This window comes from Arachis ipaensis, chromosome B4 (genome assembly GCF_059453495.1).
Source record: "Arachis ipaensis isolate K30076 ecotype BB chromosome B4, ASM5945349v1, whole genome shotgun sequence".
Taxonomy (NCBI): domain Eukaryota; kingdom Viridiplantae; phylum Streptophyta; class Magnoliopsida; order Fabales; family Fabaceae; genus Arachis; species Arachis ipaensis.
The window spans coordinates 74,475,649-74,489,261 of record NC_142439.1 but is presented as its reverse complement, the minus strand read 5'-3'; the positions used below and the strand labels follow the sequence as shown (position 1 = coordinate 74,489,261).

Below are 13,613 nucleotides of genomic sequence, written 5' to 3'. Positions count from 1 at the left end.
GTAACTTATCAATCCGTTACTAGCGATAATCATGGTCGGCCTAACTTTGGGGAAAGATACGTTATGAATGATATGGCTGATTCTGATCGAACTGTAACTTGTGGGTTTAATGGGCCAGGCAGGGAGTCCAATGTTGAAAAACAAAAAAAAAGAAGGGATAAGTAAGCGTTGGGCCAAGTACACTAAGGATTTGGAAATGGAGAAGCAAGCCTTGGGCCCAATAGCCTCAGCTCCCAAGAGGACCGTTCCTGGACTCAGGAGGCAAGAACCGGGTCGGGTGGCCAGCGAAATGGGCAGGTGCGAATTGGCGATCTCACTAGGCGCAAGAGGAGAAAGCGGCGCTCGTGTTGAGGTGGCGTTGGAGGGAGAGGACGGCGCACTGGGTGGGGAAAGCGAAAGCAGGACATGGCGGCTCGGGGGCTCGCGAAGCTGGCGGATCTGCGTAGGGAAAGAACTCGTCTGGGCTGGTGCAGGTGAGACTGTTGACAATGATGGCAGTGAGGTTGGAGGCGAGGCAGGGGCACGAGCAGCTACGGGCGAACACGAAGGAGATGGCGGTGCGGGAAAACAGAGTGGGGGATTCGACGAAACTGTGGAAGCTAATGGGGATTGTGGGAAGGGAGGCGCGATATCAAATGGGGTGTCTGTAGACCAAAGGCTCATTCACCATGGTAGGAGGGTGGTTGTCGGACATGAAGTTGATGGAGGTAGCGGGGATGACCTTGGACATGTGGATACCGACCATGAAGCAACAGATAGTAGCAGTCAGAGCTCAGAAGTGAGGGGATAATTGCTGGAAAACAAAAGACCTGGGAATTGGCCAAAGAGTCAGGTGCAATATTGTACAATGAAGAGGATGACATTATGGCTAGCCTCCAGGCACAGAACGAAGAAATAGCGCGCAAAAGGAAGGTGGCGAAGCAGAAGGCAAAAATGAGACGCTGCAGACCCAAACAAAAGAAATAGGTGTGTACAAAAAAGTTTAAATGAATTTTAGTGCCTGGAATGTTAGGGAATTACGGGGCGACGGGAAGTTGAGAATAGTGAAAGACTTGAAGAAAAAATAATGTTTAAATATGTTAAGACTGATTAAGACTAAAAGACAGATAGTGACGAAATTTGACGTTGCAACATTATGGGGCCAAGATGGTTCAGGTTGGGAATATGTAGGTTCTGATGGTGCCTCGAGTGGCCTGTTGTTGATTTAGGATGATTTAGTATTCAAATTGAATAATTGCTATAAGGGAGAGAGGTGGTTATGTGTTGAAGGAGTAATGTTAAAGAGTCGGTTCAATTGCGCTTTTATTTTGGTCTATGGTGCACATAATAGAGATGAAAAGAATCATGTTTGGGAGGAGCTGAGCTATGTAGCTGGGCTATGTCAGGTTCCTTGCTGTTTTTTAGGGGACTTTAATGAAATAGTACATGTGGAGGAAAGGAAAGATGCAGCCAGCCTGCCTCGGTCAGCGGAAGATTTCAAGAGTTGGATACAAGATATGCAGCTAGTGGATTTGCTGCTTACTAATCAGAAGTTTACATGGTTTCGAGGACGCTCTTGTAGTCGAATAGATAGAGCTCTGGTGAATGTAGAGTGGTTAGATGAGTTTCCAGCAACTCGGGTACGAGGTGGGCCGAGGGATTTGTCAGATCATTGCCCTATAATAGTGGAAGACAACAAGCAGAGGGGAAGTCCAAGGCCGTTCCGCAGTCTTCATTCATGGTTTACACATGAGGGGTTCCTCTGCATGGTTAAAGAAGAATGGCGAGCTTTGGGGGAGATCTAGTTCACAGACAAACTGAAGGCTTTGACTGTTCCAATAGGAAGATGGCAGAAGGAAAATTTTGGTGAGATGGACAAAAAAATTACAAGGTTTGAGGAAGAAATCAAGAGGATTGATGACAGGGTAAGCAATGGAGTATATGATGAAACGATGGAGGCTAGAAGAAGAGCATTGGTTACTTGTTGTGAGCGATGGTATGTAAGGAAGGAAGTACATTGGAAACAGATGTCTCGGTCACGGCATGCGAAGGAGATGGACAGAAATACAAGGTACTTTCACAACATAGCTTCATCAAGAAGGCGTAATCATAGGATTGATGCTCTAGTAGTAAATGGCAGAACGGTCAAGAACCAAGCGAGAATCAAGATAGCTATCAGAGAGTTCTACAAGGATTTATATCATCAGGAAACTACTCCTATGATGGGTTTTAGAGATGGTCTGGTCAGTAGGATAGATGAGGAAGATGCTTTGATGTTAGAGATGATGCCGTCGGCTGCGGAGATCAGAGAGGCTGTGTGGGATTGTGAGTCATCTAAGGCGCTAGGGTGTGATGGGTACAACATGAATTTCATCAAAAGATGCTGGGGAGAGATTGGGTCTGAATTCACAGCAGCAGTGATGGGGTTCTTTCAGACGTCCAGACTACCGACAGACAGCAATATAACTTGGGTGGCGCTGGCACCCAAGTTTGTAGATGCGAAGGAGATCAAAGACTTAAGACCTATTAGTATGGTGGGGTGTGTTTACAAGGTTATGTCGAAGGTACTAGTTAGAAGGATGAGATCGATGATGCCAGGATTAGTAGGGGAGACTCAGAGTGCTTTTGTCAAGGGAAAGAAGATACATGATGGGGAACTTATAGCGTGTGAAACAGTAAACTGGCTGAAACAGAGGAAAAAGAAGGCAGCAATTATCAAGTTAGATTTTTAGAAAGCATATGATAGGATCAAATGGAGCTTTGTGGACATTGTGTTACAAAAGATGGGGTTTGGGTATAAATGGAGAGAGTGGGTAATGGAGTGCGTCTCCACTGCATCTATGTCTGTTCTGATAAATGGTTCGCCAACAAAACCCTTCAAAATGGAAAGAGGCTTGAGACAAGGTGACCCACTTTCTCCCTTCTTATTTGTTCTGGTTGTGGATGTGCTGCATCGTATGGTCGGAGAGGCAATCAGGAACGACCGTATATCACCGTTGCTGGTAGAAAGAGATGGTATTGAATTGTCTCACCTCCAGTTTGCGGATGATACTATTCTGTTCTGCCCACCGAAAGAGGAGACTATTAAGAATTATAAGTGACTACTGCGATGTTTTGAGTTGATGTCAGGCCTCAGTATTAATTTCGATAAATCCAGTTTGATTCTAATTAATTGTGAAGAGCAGTGGGTCCAGCGTATGTGTAACCTTTTGGGGTGCAAGCAGGAAACCCTCCCAGTTAAATACCTTGGAGTCTCTCTTGGAGCAAACCCGAGGTTAGTGAAGACTTGGAAGCCTATAATAGACAAAGTGGAGGAGAAACTCAGTCTGTGGAAAGCTCGGTTACTAAACAAAGCAGGGAAATTGGTGTTGATCAAGTCAGTCCTAAATAGTCTACCGGTGTATTATTTGAGCTTGTTCAAGATGCCAAAAGCTGTTGCTGAGAAATTAATCTCATTGCAGAGAAGGTTCCTGTGGAGTAAGGAAGATGGTGGACATGGTGTGGCATTAGTTAGATGGGAGATGGTGCAGGCTCTTAAGAAGCTAGGCGGCTTGGGAGTTGGTGATGTTATGATTCGCAATACAGTTCTGTTGTTTAAGTGGTGGTGGAGGTTTGCTAAGGAAGAGTGTCCGCTGTGGAAAAATGTATGCCCGCTGTTCCTAGGAGAGGAGGGCCATGGAAAGACGTATGCCAGCTACAATTCATGAATGACCATCTAAAGGAAAAGATGGTTACGGGCCTATCCATGGAGATTGGTGATGGGCGATGGACACGATTTTGGGAGGATGTATGGTTACTGGGGGGATCGCTGGAGAATCGGTTCCCGAGGCTTTTCTCTATCTCAAACCAATGTGGATCTGTGATTGGGGATATTGGATTTTGGGATGGGTTAGAGTGGATCTGAAACTTCCAATGGAGGCGAGAGCTTTTTCAATGGGAATTGGAGCTTCTAATCAATTACATGTGGCTTTGAGACCTGTGAAATTAATACATGACAGAGAGGATAGAGTGGTGTGGAAATATGATAGGCAAGGTATTTTTTCAACTAACACATTTGTGCAGGTAATGCAGGAGGAGATGCTTCCAGAGGAGGTAACCAGCTACAGCTTCACCAGAACTATTTGGAAAGGTTTGGTTCCACTAAAGGTGGAGCTGTTCACTTGGTTTGTGTTGCTAGGCATGGTGAATACCAAGGAAAGGTTGAGTCGATTTGGCATTATTAGACAGGAAGATAATGCATGTTTTTTATGTAATAACGATGTGGAACGGGTACATCACTTGTTTCTAGGTTGTGTATTTGCTTGGCAGGTGTGGAGTGCTTGGATATCAGGGCTTGGATACCAATGGTCTTGTCCGGATACGATGAAAGAGCATTTTCTAAGTTGGACAGAGGAACCGAGGAGTAAGGAGGATCGAAAGCAGCGACTAAGGTGTTTTAGCGTAATTATTTGGAATATATGGATGGAAAGAAATAAGCGGATCTTCCAGAATCAAAGCAAATGTGTTGTAGAAGTAATCCACATGACTACGACTAGTGTGACTGAATGGAGAGGTGTTGTTTCCCTTTGTTGTTGATGGCTATGCCGAAGGTGACATTGGGACCTTATTGTGTTATTTCCTTTAGTAGGCTTGTGGTGTTTATCTAGATCTTTAGGTCCATTTTATTGTGTTGAGCTCTTGTTTTCAAAAAAAAAAAAAATAGAAGCAAAAAAGAAGGAAAAAGAAAAAAAAAAGAAAAACTGACCTTTAAAACAAATCAGAAATTATGGTGAATAATTGGCACAACTAAGTGAATAATCACTCAAACCAACATCAGCAAGTATTCTTTAATACTCTTTTAAGATACAACTCCACTAGCTTCACCTGCAAATATTTGTTTAATTTCCGTAGTTATTGTTACAGAATGGAAGGATAAGGATGAATGCTCATTTATGGGTGAATCTAATTTCCCATGCTGGAAGAAGCAAATTCTCATATAGCACAATTAATAATGTTTGAAAAGAAGAATTTGTTTGCCTATAAAAACATGAATGAGGCAATAGAATTTGACACACACAATTACAAATATTTTCCTTTTCTCTCTCTTTACAGTAATAAAAACAAATGCAATTCTCTCTCTCTTTACTTTTAATACTTCTTTCTATCTTTATATATATATACACATTACAACATATAATATTCTTTCTCTTTCATACTATTCTCTTATATACTTTAATATTATTAAATATATTAATTATATCTACTATATTGATATAGTAATTCCAGTAAATATTACTACTTGAGTTATCTAATTATATTTTCATATTTTATATTTGTTACTTCTTCCTTATTTATTTAGTTATTTTACAACACGTTTTCAACACGAGACTCTAATCAAATTTTTAGGAAGACTCAGGTAACAAATTTTCATTATGTCGAAGCTCTCTCATCTTGAATTTAATGTTCTTGATATATCTAGAAACAATTATTTATCATGAATATTAGATGCTAAAATCCATCTTGATTCAATGGATCTTGAAGATACCATTAAGGCTGGAAAATAATGCATCCCAGAAGGATAAAGCCAAGGCCATGATTTTCCTTCATCGTCATCTTGACGTATGATTGAAAAATGAATATTCCACATTAAAAGATCCTGCAGATCTGTGGAAAGACCTTGAAAAAAGGTATAATCATGAAAAGACAGTGATACTTCCTCACGCCCGATATGTTAGAGAAAATTTTCTCAACCTTCCATGCCTCGAATGTGCTCCTGCAGCAGCAGTATCGAGAAAAAGAATTTAATTTTTTTTTTGAGCTCTTGCTTTCTTGTTGTTGAACGCAACAATGAGTTGCTCTTAAGAAATCATGAAGCACGCCCAGCTGACGTCGCCCATTTCCTGAAGCAAATGCGGCAAATTATAACCCCAGAAGAGGTAAATAGCAAGATTTTGATAATAAGAAAAATTATGGAAGGAAAAGAAATTATGTTCACAAGAAAGATCTTACCAGAAGTGGGATAAAGAAAGAAATAATGGGCAAAGTAAATCAATTGAGGATAAATGCTTCCGTTGTGGTGGAAAGGGCCATTGATCACGTAACTGTCGTACCCCAAGGCACCTAGTTGATCTTTATCAAGTATCCTTGAAAAAGGATGACAAAGGAAAGGAAACAAATTTTGTTTCAAATTATGAAAATTTCACCATTCATTATGATGTATCTAATTTCTTTGAGGATCCTGAAGGAAATATTGGCTATTTGATCAATGATGGAATAGTTTGATATATGTATATGTTTGTTAAGTATTTATGTGAATAATTTTTCTGTGCATGTACTTCTACTCATTTTATTATTATTATCATTTGTTTTTGAAGAAAAATGGCAAGGCATATTCTGAAGATATTTGCCTTGCGGATAGTGCGAGTTCACACACTATTCTTAAAAGTAATATATATTTTACCCATCTTGTGCCAAAAGATGAATATGTTAATACTATTATTGGCTCGGGCAATGTGATAGAAGGCTCCGGAAGAGCTATAATTTTATTTTCTGGAGGAACAAAATTTATAATAAATAATGCACTATTATCTACCAAGTCCCTGAGGAACTTGTTGAGTTTCAAAGATATTCGCCGAAATGGATATCATGTTGAGACAATGAATGAGGGAAATTATGATATTTATGTATCACAACTCATGATTCAAATAAGAAGGTTATATTAGAAAAATTACCCTCACTTTCATCTGGGTTGTATTATACCAAGATTAGTGCAATTGAATCACATGCCATTGTAAACCAGAAGTTTACTAGCCCAAATGAATTCATAACTTGGAATGATAGATTGGGTCATCCGGAAACAACCATGATGACGAGAATTATTGAAAACTCTCATGGACATTCACTAAAGAACCAGAAGATTCTTAAAACTAGTGAATTTTGTTGTGCTGCATGTTCTCAGGGAAAGTTGATTTTAAGGCCATCACCAGTAAAGATTGGATTTGAGTCCCCTGAATTTCTAGAAAGGATTCAAGGTGATATATGTGGACCTATTCATCCACCATGTGGATCTTTTAGATATTTTATGGTCCTGATAGACGCATCTTCGAGATGGTCACATGTGTGCTTATTATCTTCTCACAACCTGGCGTTTGCGAGATTACTGGCTCAAATTATTCGATTAAAAGCACAATTTCCAGAAAATCCAATCAAAGCAATTCGTCTTGATAATGCTGGTGAATTTCCTTCCCACTACAACAAAATAGCATTTTGGCGACGGTTTTTTTTAATGCTTGGTGACGGTTTTAGCCGTCACTAAATGGTTTTGCGACAGTTAAAAAAAGCGTCATAGATTTGAGGGTCGCCAGCTAACATAGTGACGGTTTTGGACCACCGTTGGTAAGGAGTGTCGCTAAATTGTTTGTGACGGTTTTTAAAGTATAAAACCGTCGCTAATTTGTAACACTTGTAAAAGTGTTTTTTATACTGTATTTCGCGACGTTTTGAAACTGTCGTTAAATTACTAAATTCTGTGACCGTTTTTTTCTTATGTTTCATGACTATTTTAAACCGTCACTAAGTTACTAGTTCTTATGACAGTTTTTAGGCATATTTAGTGACTATTTAAATCGTCACAATATTTCTAGTGACAGTTTTTCTATTTAAAACCGTTACTAAGTTACTTATTCCTGTGACAGTTTTTTCCTGTATTTAGTGACTGTTTTAAACTGTCATAATCTCTCCAACATCAAAGATTTCTATTATCAAAAGTTAAATTCTCTAGAAATGATATTGTATTTTAACAAATCTAAATTCAATCCCACAAATTTTACAAAAATAGCAACAATGTATTTCAAAAGTTGAATTCTACAAGTTTTAATTACATAGTCATAATCCATATATACAATATTAGGGGATGACACTTTAAGAATTGGATAAAATTAAAAATTGAGATATGATCATTTCCTCTTGCATTAGGGGATGACACTAGTCTAGCATTTTCAATATCTTTGAGGAATTTTTTAGGACTTTGATACTTCTTTCTTAGCTTTCTTCTCTTCATACCTGTAAAAACATAAAAGAAATAAGAGAAAATTATATTACTTAAATCAAAGAATAACAATCATGTGTAAGTTCACACTTTAAGAATTTGGTAAAATTAAAAATTGAGATATGGTCATTTCCTCTTGCATTAGGGGATGACACTAATTTAACATCTTCAACATCTTTGAAGAATTTTTTAGGACTTTGATACTTCTTTATTAGCCTTCTTCTCTTCATACCTGTAAAAACATAGTAAAAAATATAATTAAAGAGTTCCATGTTAATTACATTTAAGAAATACTCTTAAAAACTAATAAGAAATTACATTTAAGTTCCACACAACCAATTCCAACTTAGTCCCCTTCAAATTAATCATGTCATGGCCCTCACGTATGGTACTGGAGCTGGGTAACTACAGTGCAAGGCCAAATATAGCCCAAGAGACAGAAAATACAGGAACAGTTGTAAGGCCAAATAGGGTAACTGGAGCTAGGTTCTGGAAAGCCATAGGGACTGACAGGCCTATATACTCCTCAGAGGGTTCAAAGTCCATTGGACTCAAGAAATCTTTGGTCTTCTACAAGATCGATCTCACACTTTCTAGCTAACTTCAATTTCAACATGCAGGACTCTTAGGCAATCTGCAGAATATTCAAGAAAACGAATGCTACAGCTCAAAGAGCACTCTCTCACTCTTGGGTTTCTACCTTACCTGAAACACCAACCACCACTACCAATGATACAGATCACATATTCTAGTTTCGTTCATCCAACATGCCAACAATGATGGCAAAGAAAACTAGCTTCATGACCCAGTTTTGCACTAACTACACTAGTGACACACAAATCCAAACTGATGAAGTGGGGTGGAAGAATGTACATGCAAACTGATAAACTGATAACTATAATAACTCTTGGCAAGCAGCTTGCTCCACAAAACCAGAGCAACAATTCAATGTACATGCATCACTATGGTCAACAAGTTGGTTAACTAAACAAGTTTCCTTCACCTAAAATTTTTGCATCACTGAATACAGTTTTAAAAAAAAATAAAGAAAAAGAATGAGAGAGATATAGAGTTAGTACTGACGGTTTAAAAATTAAGAGTATAAGTGTCATAATGTTGATTAATAGAGACCCTTAAAATAGCTGTCACAAATCAAGTAATCGCTGACCAGATATAGGAGGCAAGAAACAAGTCCAATATATGCGATAACTTTGAATTCTATCATAGTTGATTTTTATCCAAGGACAGCCAACATATAAAGTGTTTTCAATACAAATTATGTTACTATCATTAAGCTGGTGATTATGAAATATATTTAGTTTAAGAAGAAAGCATCACCTGTATGAGTAGTTCAATTTTTAGTCGTCTACTTGCTTCATGTTCACTGTGTGCTTCACCGCATTGACTAATGATTGCATTAATTTCATCAATAAATATGGTTGAGGGGGCATGGTGTCTTGCAAGCTCAAATAACACCTTTATCAACTTCTCGGAATCACCTGCAATCTAGAATAAATTCTATAAAAGTGCAGGCCCAGTTGTCCACTATATTATAAACTAAACAGAGAAGAACAAGGAGCACTTTGAAAGCTCTTTCTCTTCCTTACAAGATAAAGGCAATTTAATCCAAACAAAGGAGGAATCTAGGCATTCAAATGAAGCAATGTCATCTAAAATACAAGAATAATTCTAGATCCTCCTAAGGAATTCTCCCAACAGTCCTCATAATTGCCAAACAAGGAAAAATATTTGAATGCTCTGAAAATGTATTTAGTAACTTCTGAAAAACTTCAATGTCTTTTACACAAGCATATCCTCATTCTCATCATAGTTTTCATTGATTATTGGAAGATCATCATCTACAACTATTCTCGCCAATTTTATATTTGTATTTTCATCTGGAAAAAGAGACTCTAAGTCTTGTGGTGGATAATTATCATTGGATACTGTAATTTCGTCATCTTCACCCATATTATCTCCACCCATGTTATACAAATCTCTTGGCCTCAAGTGAATTGGTATGCACCATCCTTTTTCTTTCTCATCATCCACATAATATACCATCTGGGCTTCAGAAGCTTTAATATATGGCTCGTCATCTTCATGTTCACCAGTATGTATGAGCCTTGTAAAGTTCACAGATAAAAAACCCAAATTGTCCTTTTTGATTTTTCTAGGACTAGTTGTGTTTGCCCATTGACATTTAAACAAGAGAACTGTAAAGCCATTGTAGAAAAGCTCAATGATGTCTACCAACTTTCCATAATAAGGTACAGAACCAAAGTTCATACGGGTATCTTTACTACTTGAGTAACTTCTTGTTCCAAATGTACCAAAGACTCCGCTATTCTGAGTTTTTAATCCATTATCCCTTGCCAAAGTTCGAAATCTATATCCATTAACATCATATAAAGAGAACTTTCTTGCTTGGTCATATGGTCCTTGAGAAAGACTGATAAGAATGTCTTTATCCACATCAGAAAGTTTGTTGAGATTAGTACAAATCTAAAAGTACATTAACATGTTTGTGTTAGTCATAGACATATTGCAAAAATAGAAAATGAAATAAGTGAAATTTCTCTTACATGATTAGAGAACCAATCAATAAATTCTCTATGAACCTTTTTGTCTATCTCAGTAGTATCCCTTGTTCGGCTTCTTAATCTTTTCTTCACAATATCTCTATAATCCCTAAGATAGTTATCAACTGCACGACAATTTGTCAAAACATGCCTATGAGCCTGCCTCTTCTCAATTGGTGATAAAGTAAAATATGTGAAACCAGTATTTGATTCTCCAACTTGAGGAAACAGCTTAGATATTCGTGAATTGGGATCTATCTGGGTAGGCTCATTACCAACAAGCTTACGTCGATTCCATATTGTCTCAATATTGTCCAGGTATCTTGAACAAAATGTAAGGATCTCTTGCATAAGATAACCTTCAGCAATAGAGCCCTCTGGTTGTGCTTTATTACGCACATAAGATTTTAGTTGTCCCAAGTACCTATTAATTAAGCCAAAACTATTAATATTAATAGGAAACTTATACACTATTTTAAAATTAAGGTAAAGAAATTTATTCTTTGTTACCTTTCTATCGGATACATCCACCGGTAGTGTACAGGACCTCCAAGCTTAACTTCTTCAACAAGGTGAACCACCAAATGAATCATAACTGTAAAAAAGGATGGAGGAAATAACATCTCCATATGGCATAGAGTGAGCACAATTTGATCTTGCAACTTGTCTAAATCCTTAATAATCAATCTTTTTTCACATAACTTCCTAAAGAACGAGCACAATTCAATCAAGATTGCTGAAACTTCACTAGGCAAACTCGTTCGCATGGCTAATGGTAGCAATTGTTGCATTAATATGTGATTATCATGGCTTTTTAGCATCCCATTGATCTTAAGGTTGTCAACATCAATGCACCTAGATATGTTACTTGAATACCCGTCTGGCACACTAATATTTTTTAAAGTTGACAGAAAAGCCTTCTTGCCTTTATTAGTCAGTGTAAAGATAGCTGGAGCGTACTTTCCATTCTCATCTGGCCAAAGATCTTGTTTACAGCCTAAAGCTTTAAGATCTTTTCGAGCATTGAGGTGGTCTTTTGACTTGGTGCTGTCATTTAGCAACGTGTATATCACATTATCACATACATTTTTTTCTATATTCATCACATCAAGATTGTGACGCAATAGGTTATACTTCCAATAGGGAAGTTCAAAAAAAATGCTTTTCTTCCTCCACTGCTTAGCACCTTCTGCAGCACGCTCACCACATCTTCTTTTCCCCCTAACTTTTGCCTCTTCTTTTCTACCAAATGTGACATTGATGTCCTTGACTTGCTCAAGTATATCAAGACCAGATAACCTCTTCGGTGGATTGCAGAATTCTTGCTCTCCATTAAATCGAACCCTATTCAATCTAAACCGATGCCTTTGATTAAGAAAACGACGATGTCCTATGAAACATGATTTTCTACTATGAGGAAGTTGAAAAGGAACAGAGTCGAAGTTACAAGATGGACAAGCAAGTCCAGTGTACGTGTTCCACCCGGAGAGAATTCCTAACCCAGAAAAGTCACTTATAGTCCACATCAACGCCGCATGCAATTTGAATGCCTTTTTCTCAAAAGAATCATATGCATCCACGCCCTCATTCCATAACTCTTTTAGCTCTTTGATCAACGGTTGTAAGTAGACATCTATATTGTTTCCTGGCATCTTTTTTCCAGGAATTATCATTGAAAGAATAAAAGACGTCCGCTTCATACAAATCCAAGGAGGAGTGTTGTAAGGAATGAGAATAACTGGCCAGGTACTAGAATTTGCATTCATACTACGATAGGGATTAATACCATCAGTAGCTAATGCCAAACGTATATTTCGTGGATCCTCTGCGAATGAAGTGTTTTTTAAATCAAACATCTTCCAAGCTTCTGAATCTCTAGGATGCGTCATTACACCATCTTCCTTAGGAGCAACATCATGCCATCTCATGGCCTCGGCTGTCTTTGAAGACAAAAATAACCTTTGCAAACGAGGTTTTAGTGGAAAGTAACGAAGAACTTTAGCAGGCACCTTCTTCCTAATATTCCCATGATTTGATTCTTGAATCTCACCACCCTTTGTATCTAGTTTCCATCTAGACCTGTTGCAAACTTTACACATTTCTTTCTCCTTGTCTTCACCCCAATACAGCATGCAATTATTCGGGCATGCATGTATCTTCTCATAATTCATACCAAGCTTCAAGATAGTTTTCTTTGCTTCATAAAATGAACTCGGAATCTCTGCATGATCAAATGCATCATGTAAGAGTTCAAATATCATCGACATTGCCTTGTCAGTCATCCCACATATACACTTAATATGATACATCTTCACCAAAAAGGACAATCTTGAATATCTTGTACACCCTTCATACAAAGGTAGTTCTACATGACTTGCCAATTCTTCAAACTCTGCTGCATCAGCTACATCTGGCATCACTCTTTCAACTCCATCAATGTCTTTATCTGACTCTATTGAGACTTCATTTGTCCAGTGCATATCAGTCCCGAAAGCATCTCCAAGCATGTCATGAATAGAATCTTGATTAAAATCATCAAAAGCATTTGAAGCATCACTATTTGAGACGTTACTACTAGGATCCCCTACCTCAATCTCTCCGTGATAAAACCAAAGTGTATATTCTTTCGGGAATTGGGTACATATCAAGTGATCGTACATCTCACCCTTTGTCACTTTTTTTCTAAAACTGCACTTCAAACAAGGGCATACAGTTGCTTCAGCTAAACTATTTTCGAAGGCAAAATCAATAAACCTCCTAACCCCTCGCTCATACTCTATTGAGTTTCGTGGCTTTGTGATCCATGACTTATCCATTGAACCAATATAAGAATATTCCTTCAAATTTCAAACAAGAGTATATCCTTAATTCTATCTACAATGCAATAAATACTAAACTATAAAAACTACCATGCAATAAAAATATAGTTTGTGCAGTAGTAAAAATAAATATAAACTAAGAAAAAAACTAACTGAATATGGCGATGCCGCAAGGAAGCTCCACCTTCTAACTCTCTCACTTCCAGC

At 37.9% G+C, this 13,613-nt stretch overlaps 2 protein-coding genes across 2 annotated transcripts; one reads left to right on the top strand and one right to left on the bottom strand.

Moving 5' to 3' along the window:
• Positions 1–864: 864 nt before the first annotated feature.
• Positions 865–1,784, top strand: LOC148567950 (uncharacterized). The gene is made up of 3 exons (XM_088484640.1): positions 865–927; positions 1,107–1,179; positions 1,405–1,784. Exons 1-3 carry the CDS (start codon positions 865–867, stop codon positions 1,782–1,784), a joined length of 516 nt encoding a protein of 171 aa, XP_088340766.1.
• An 8,021-nt stretch (positions 1,785–9,805) lies between these two features.
• Positions 9,806–13,403, bottom strand: LOC107632420 (uncharacterized). The gene is made up of 3 exons (XM_088485859.1): positions 12,245–13,403; positions 10,591–10,799; positions 9,806–10,510 (listed from the first exon to the last, which is right to left on the bottom strand). The coding sequence occupies exons 1-3, from the start codon at positions 13,401–13,403 to the stop codon at positions 9,806–9,808; spliced, it is 2,073 nt and encodes a 690-aa protein (XP_088341985.1).
• Between the last annotated feature and the right edge of the window lie 210 nt (positions 13,404–13,613).

Coding starts and splice junctions, on each gene's coding strand:
- LOC148567950 (XM_088484640.1), top strand. CDS start 865: ATGGCTAGCCTCCAGGCACAGAACGAAGAAATAGCGCGCAAAAGGAAG. Junction 928..1,106: donor GGAAGGTGGCGAAGCAGAAG/GCAAAAATGAGA, acceptor ACTAAAAGACAG/ATAGTGACGAAATTTGACGT. Junction 1,180..1,404: donor GGAATATGTAGGTTCTGATG/GTGCCTCGAGTG, acceptor GCTGTTTTTTAG/GGGACTTTAATGAAATAGTA.
- LOC107632420 (XM_088485859.1), bottom strand. CDS start 13,403: ATGGATAAGTCATGGATCACAAAGCCACGAAACTCAATAGAGTATGAG. Junction 10,800..12,244: donor TTCAATGATAATTCCTGGAA/AAAAGATGCCAG, acceptor CTCAAGTTGGAG/AATCAAATACTGGTTTCACA. Junction 10,511..10,590: donor TTGATTGGTTCTCTAATCAT/GTAAGAGAAATT, acceptor ATGTACTTTTAG/ATTTGTACTAATCTCAACAA.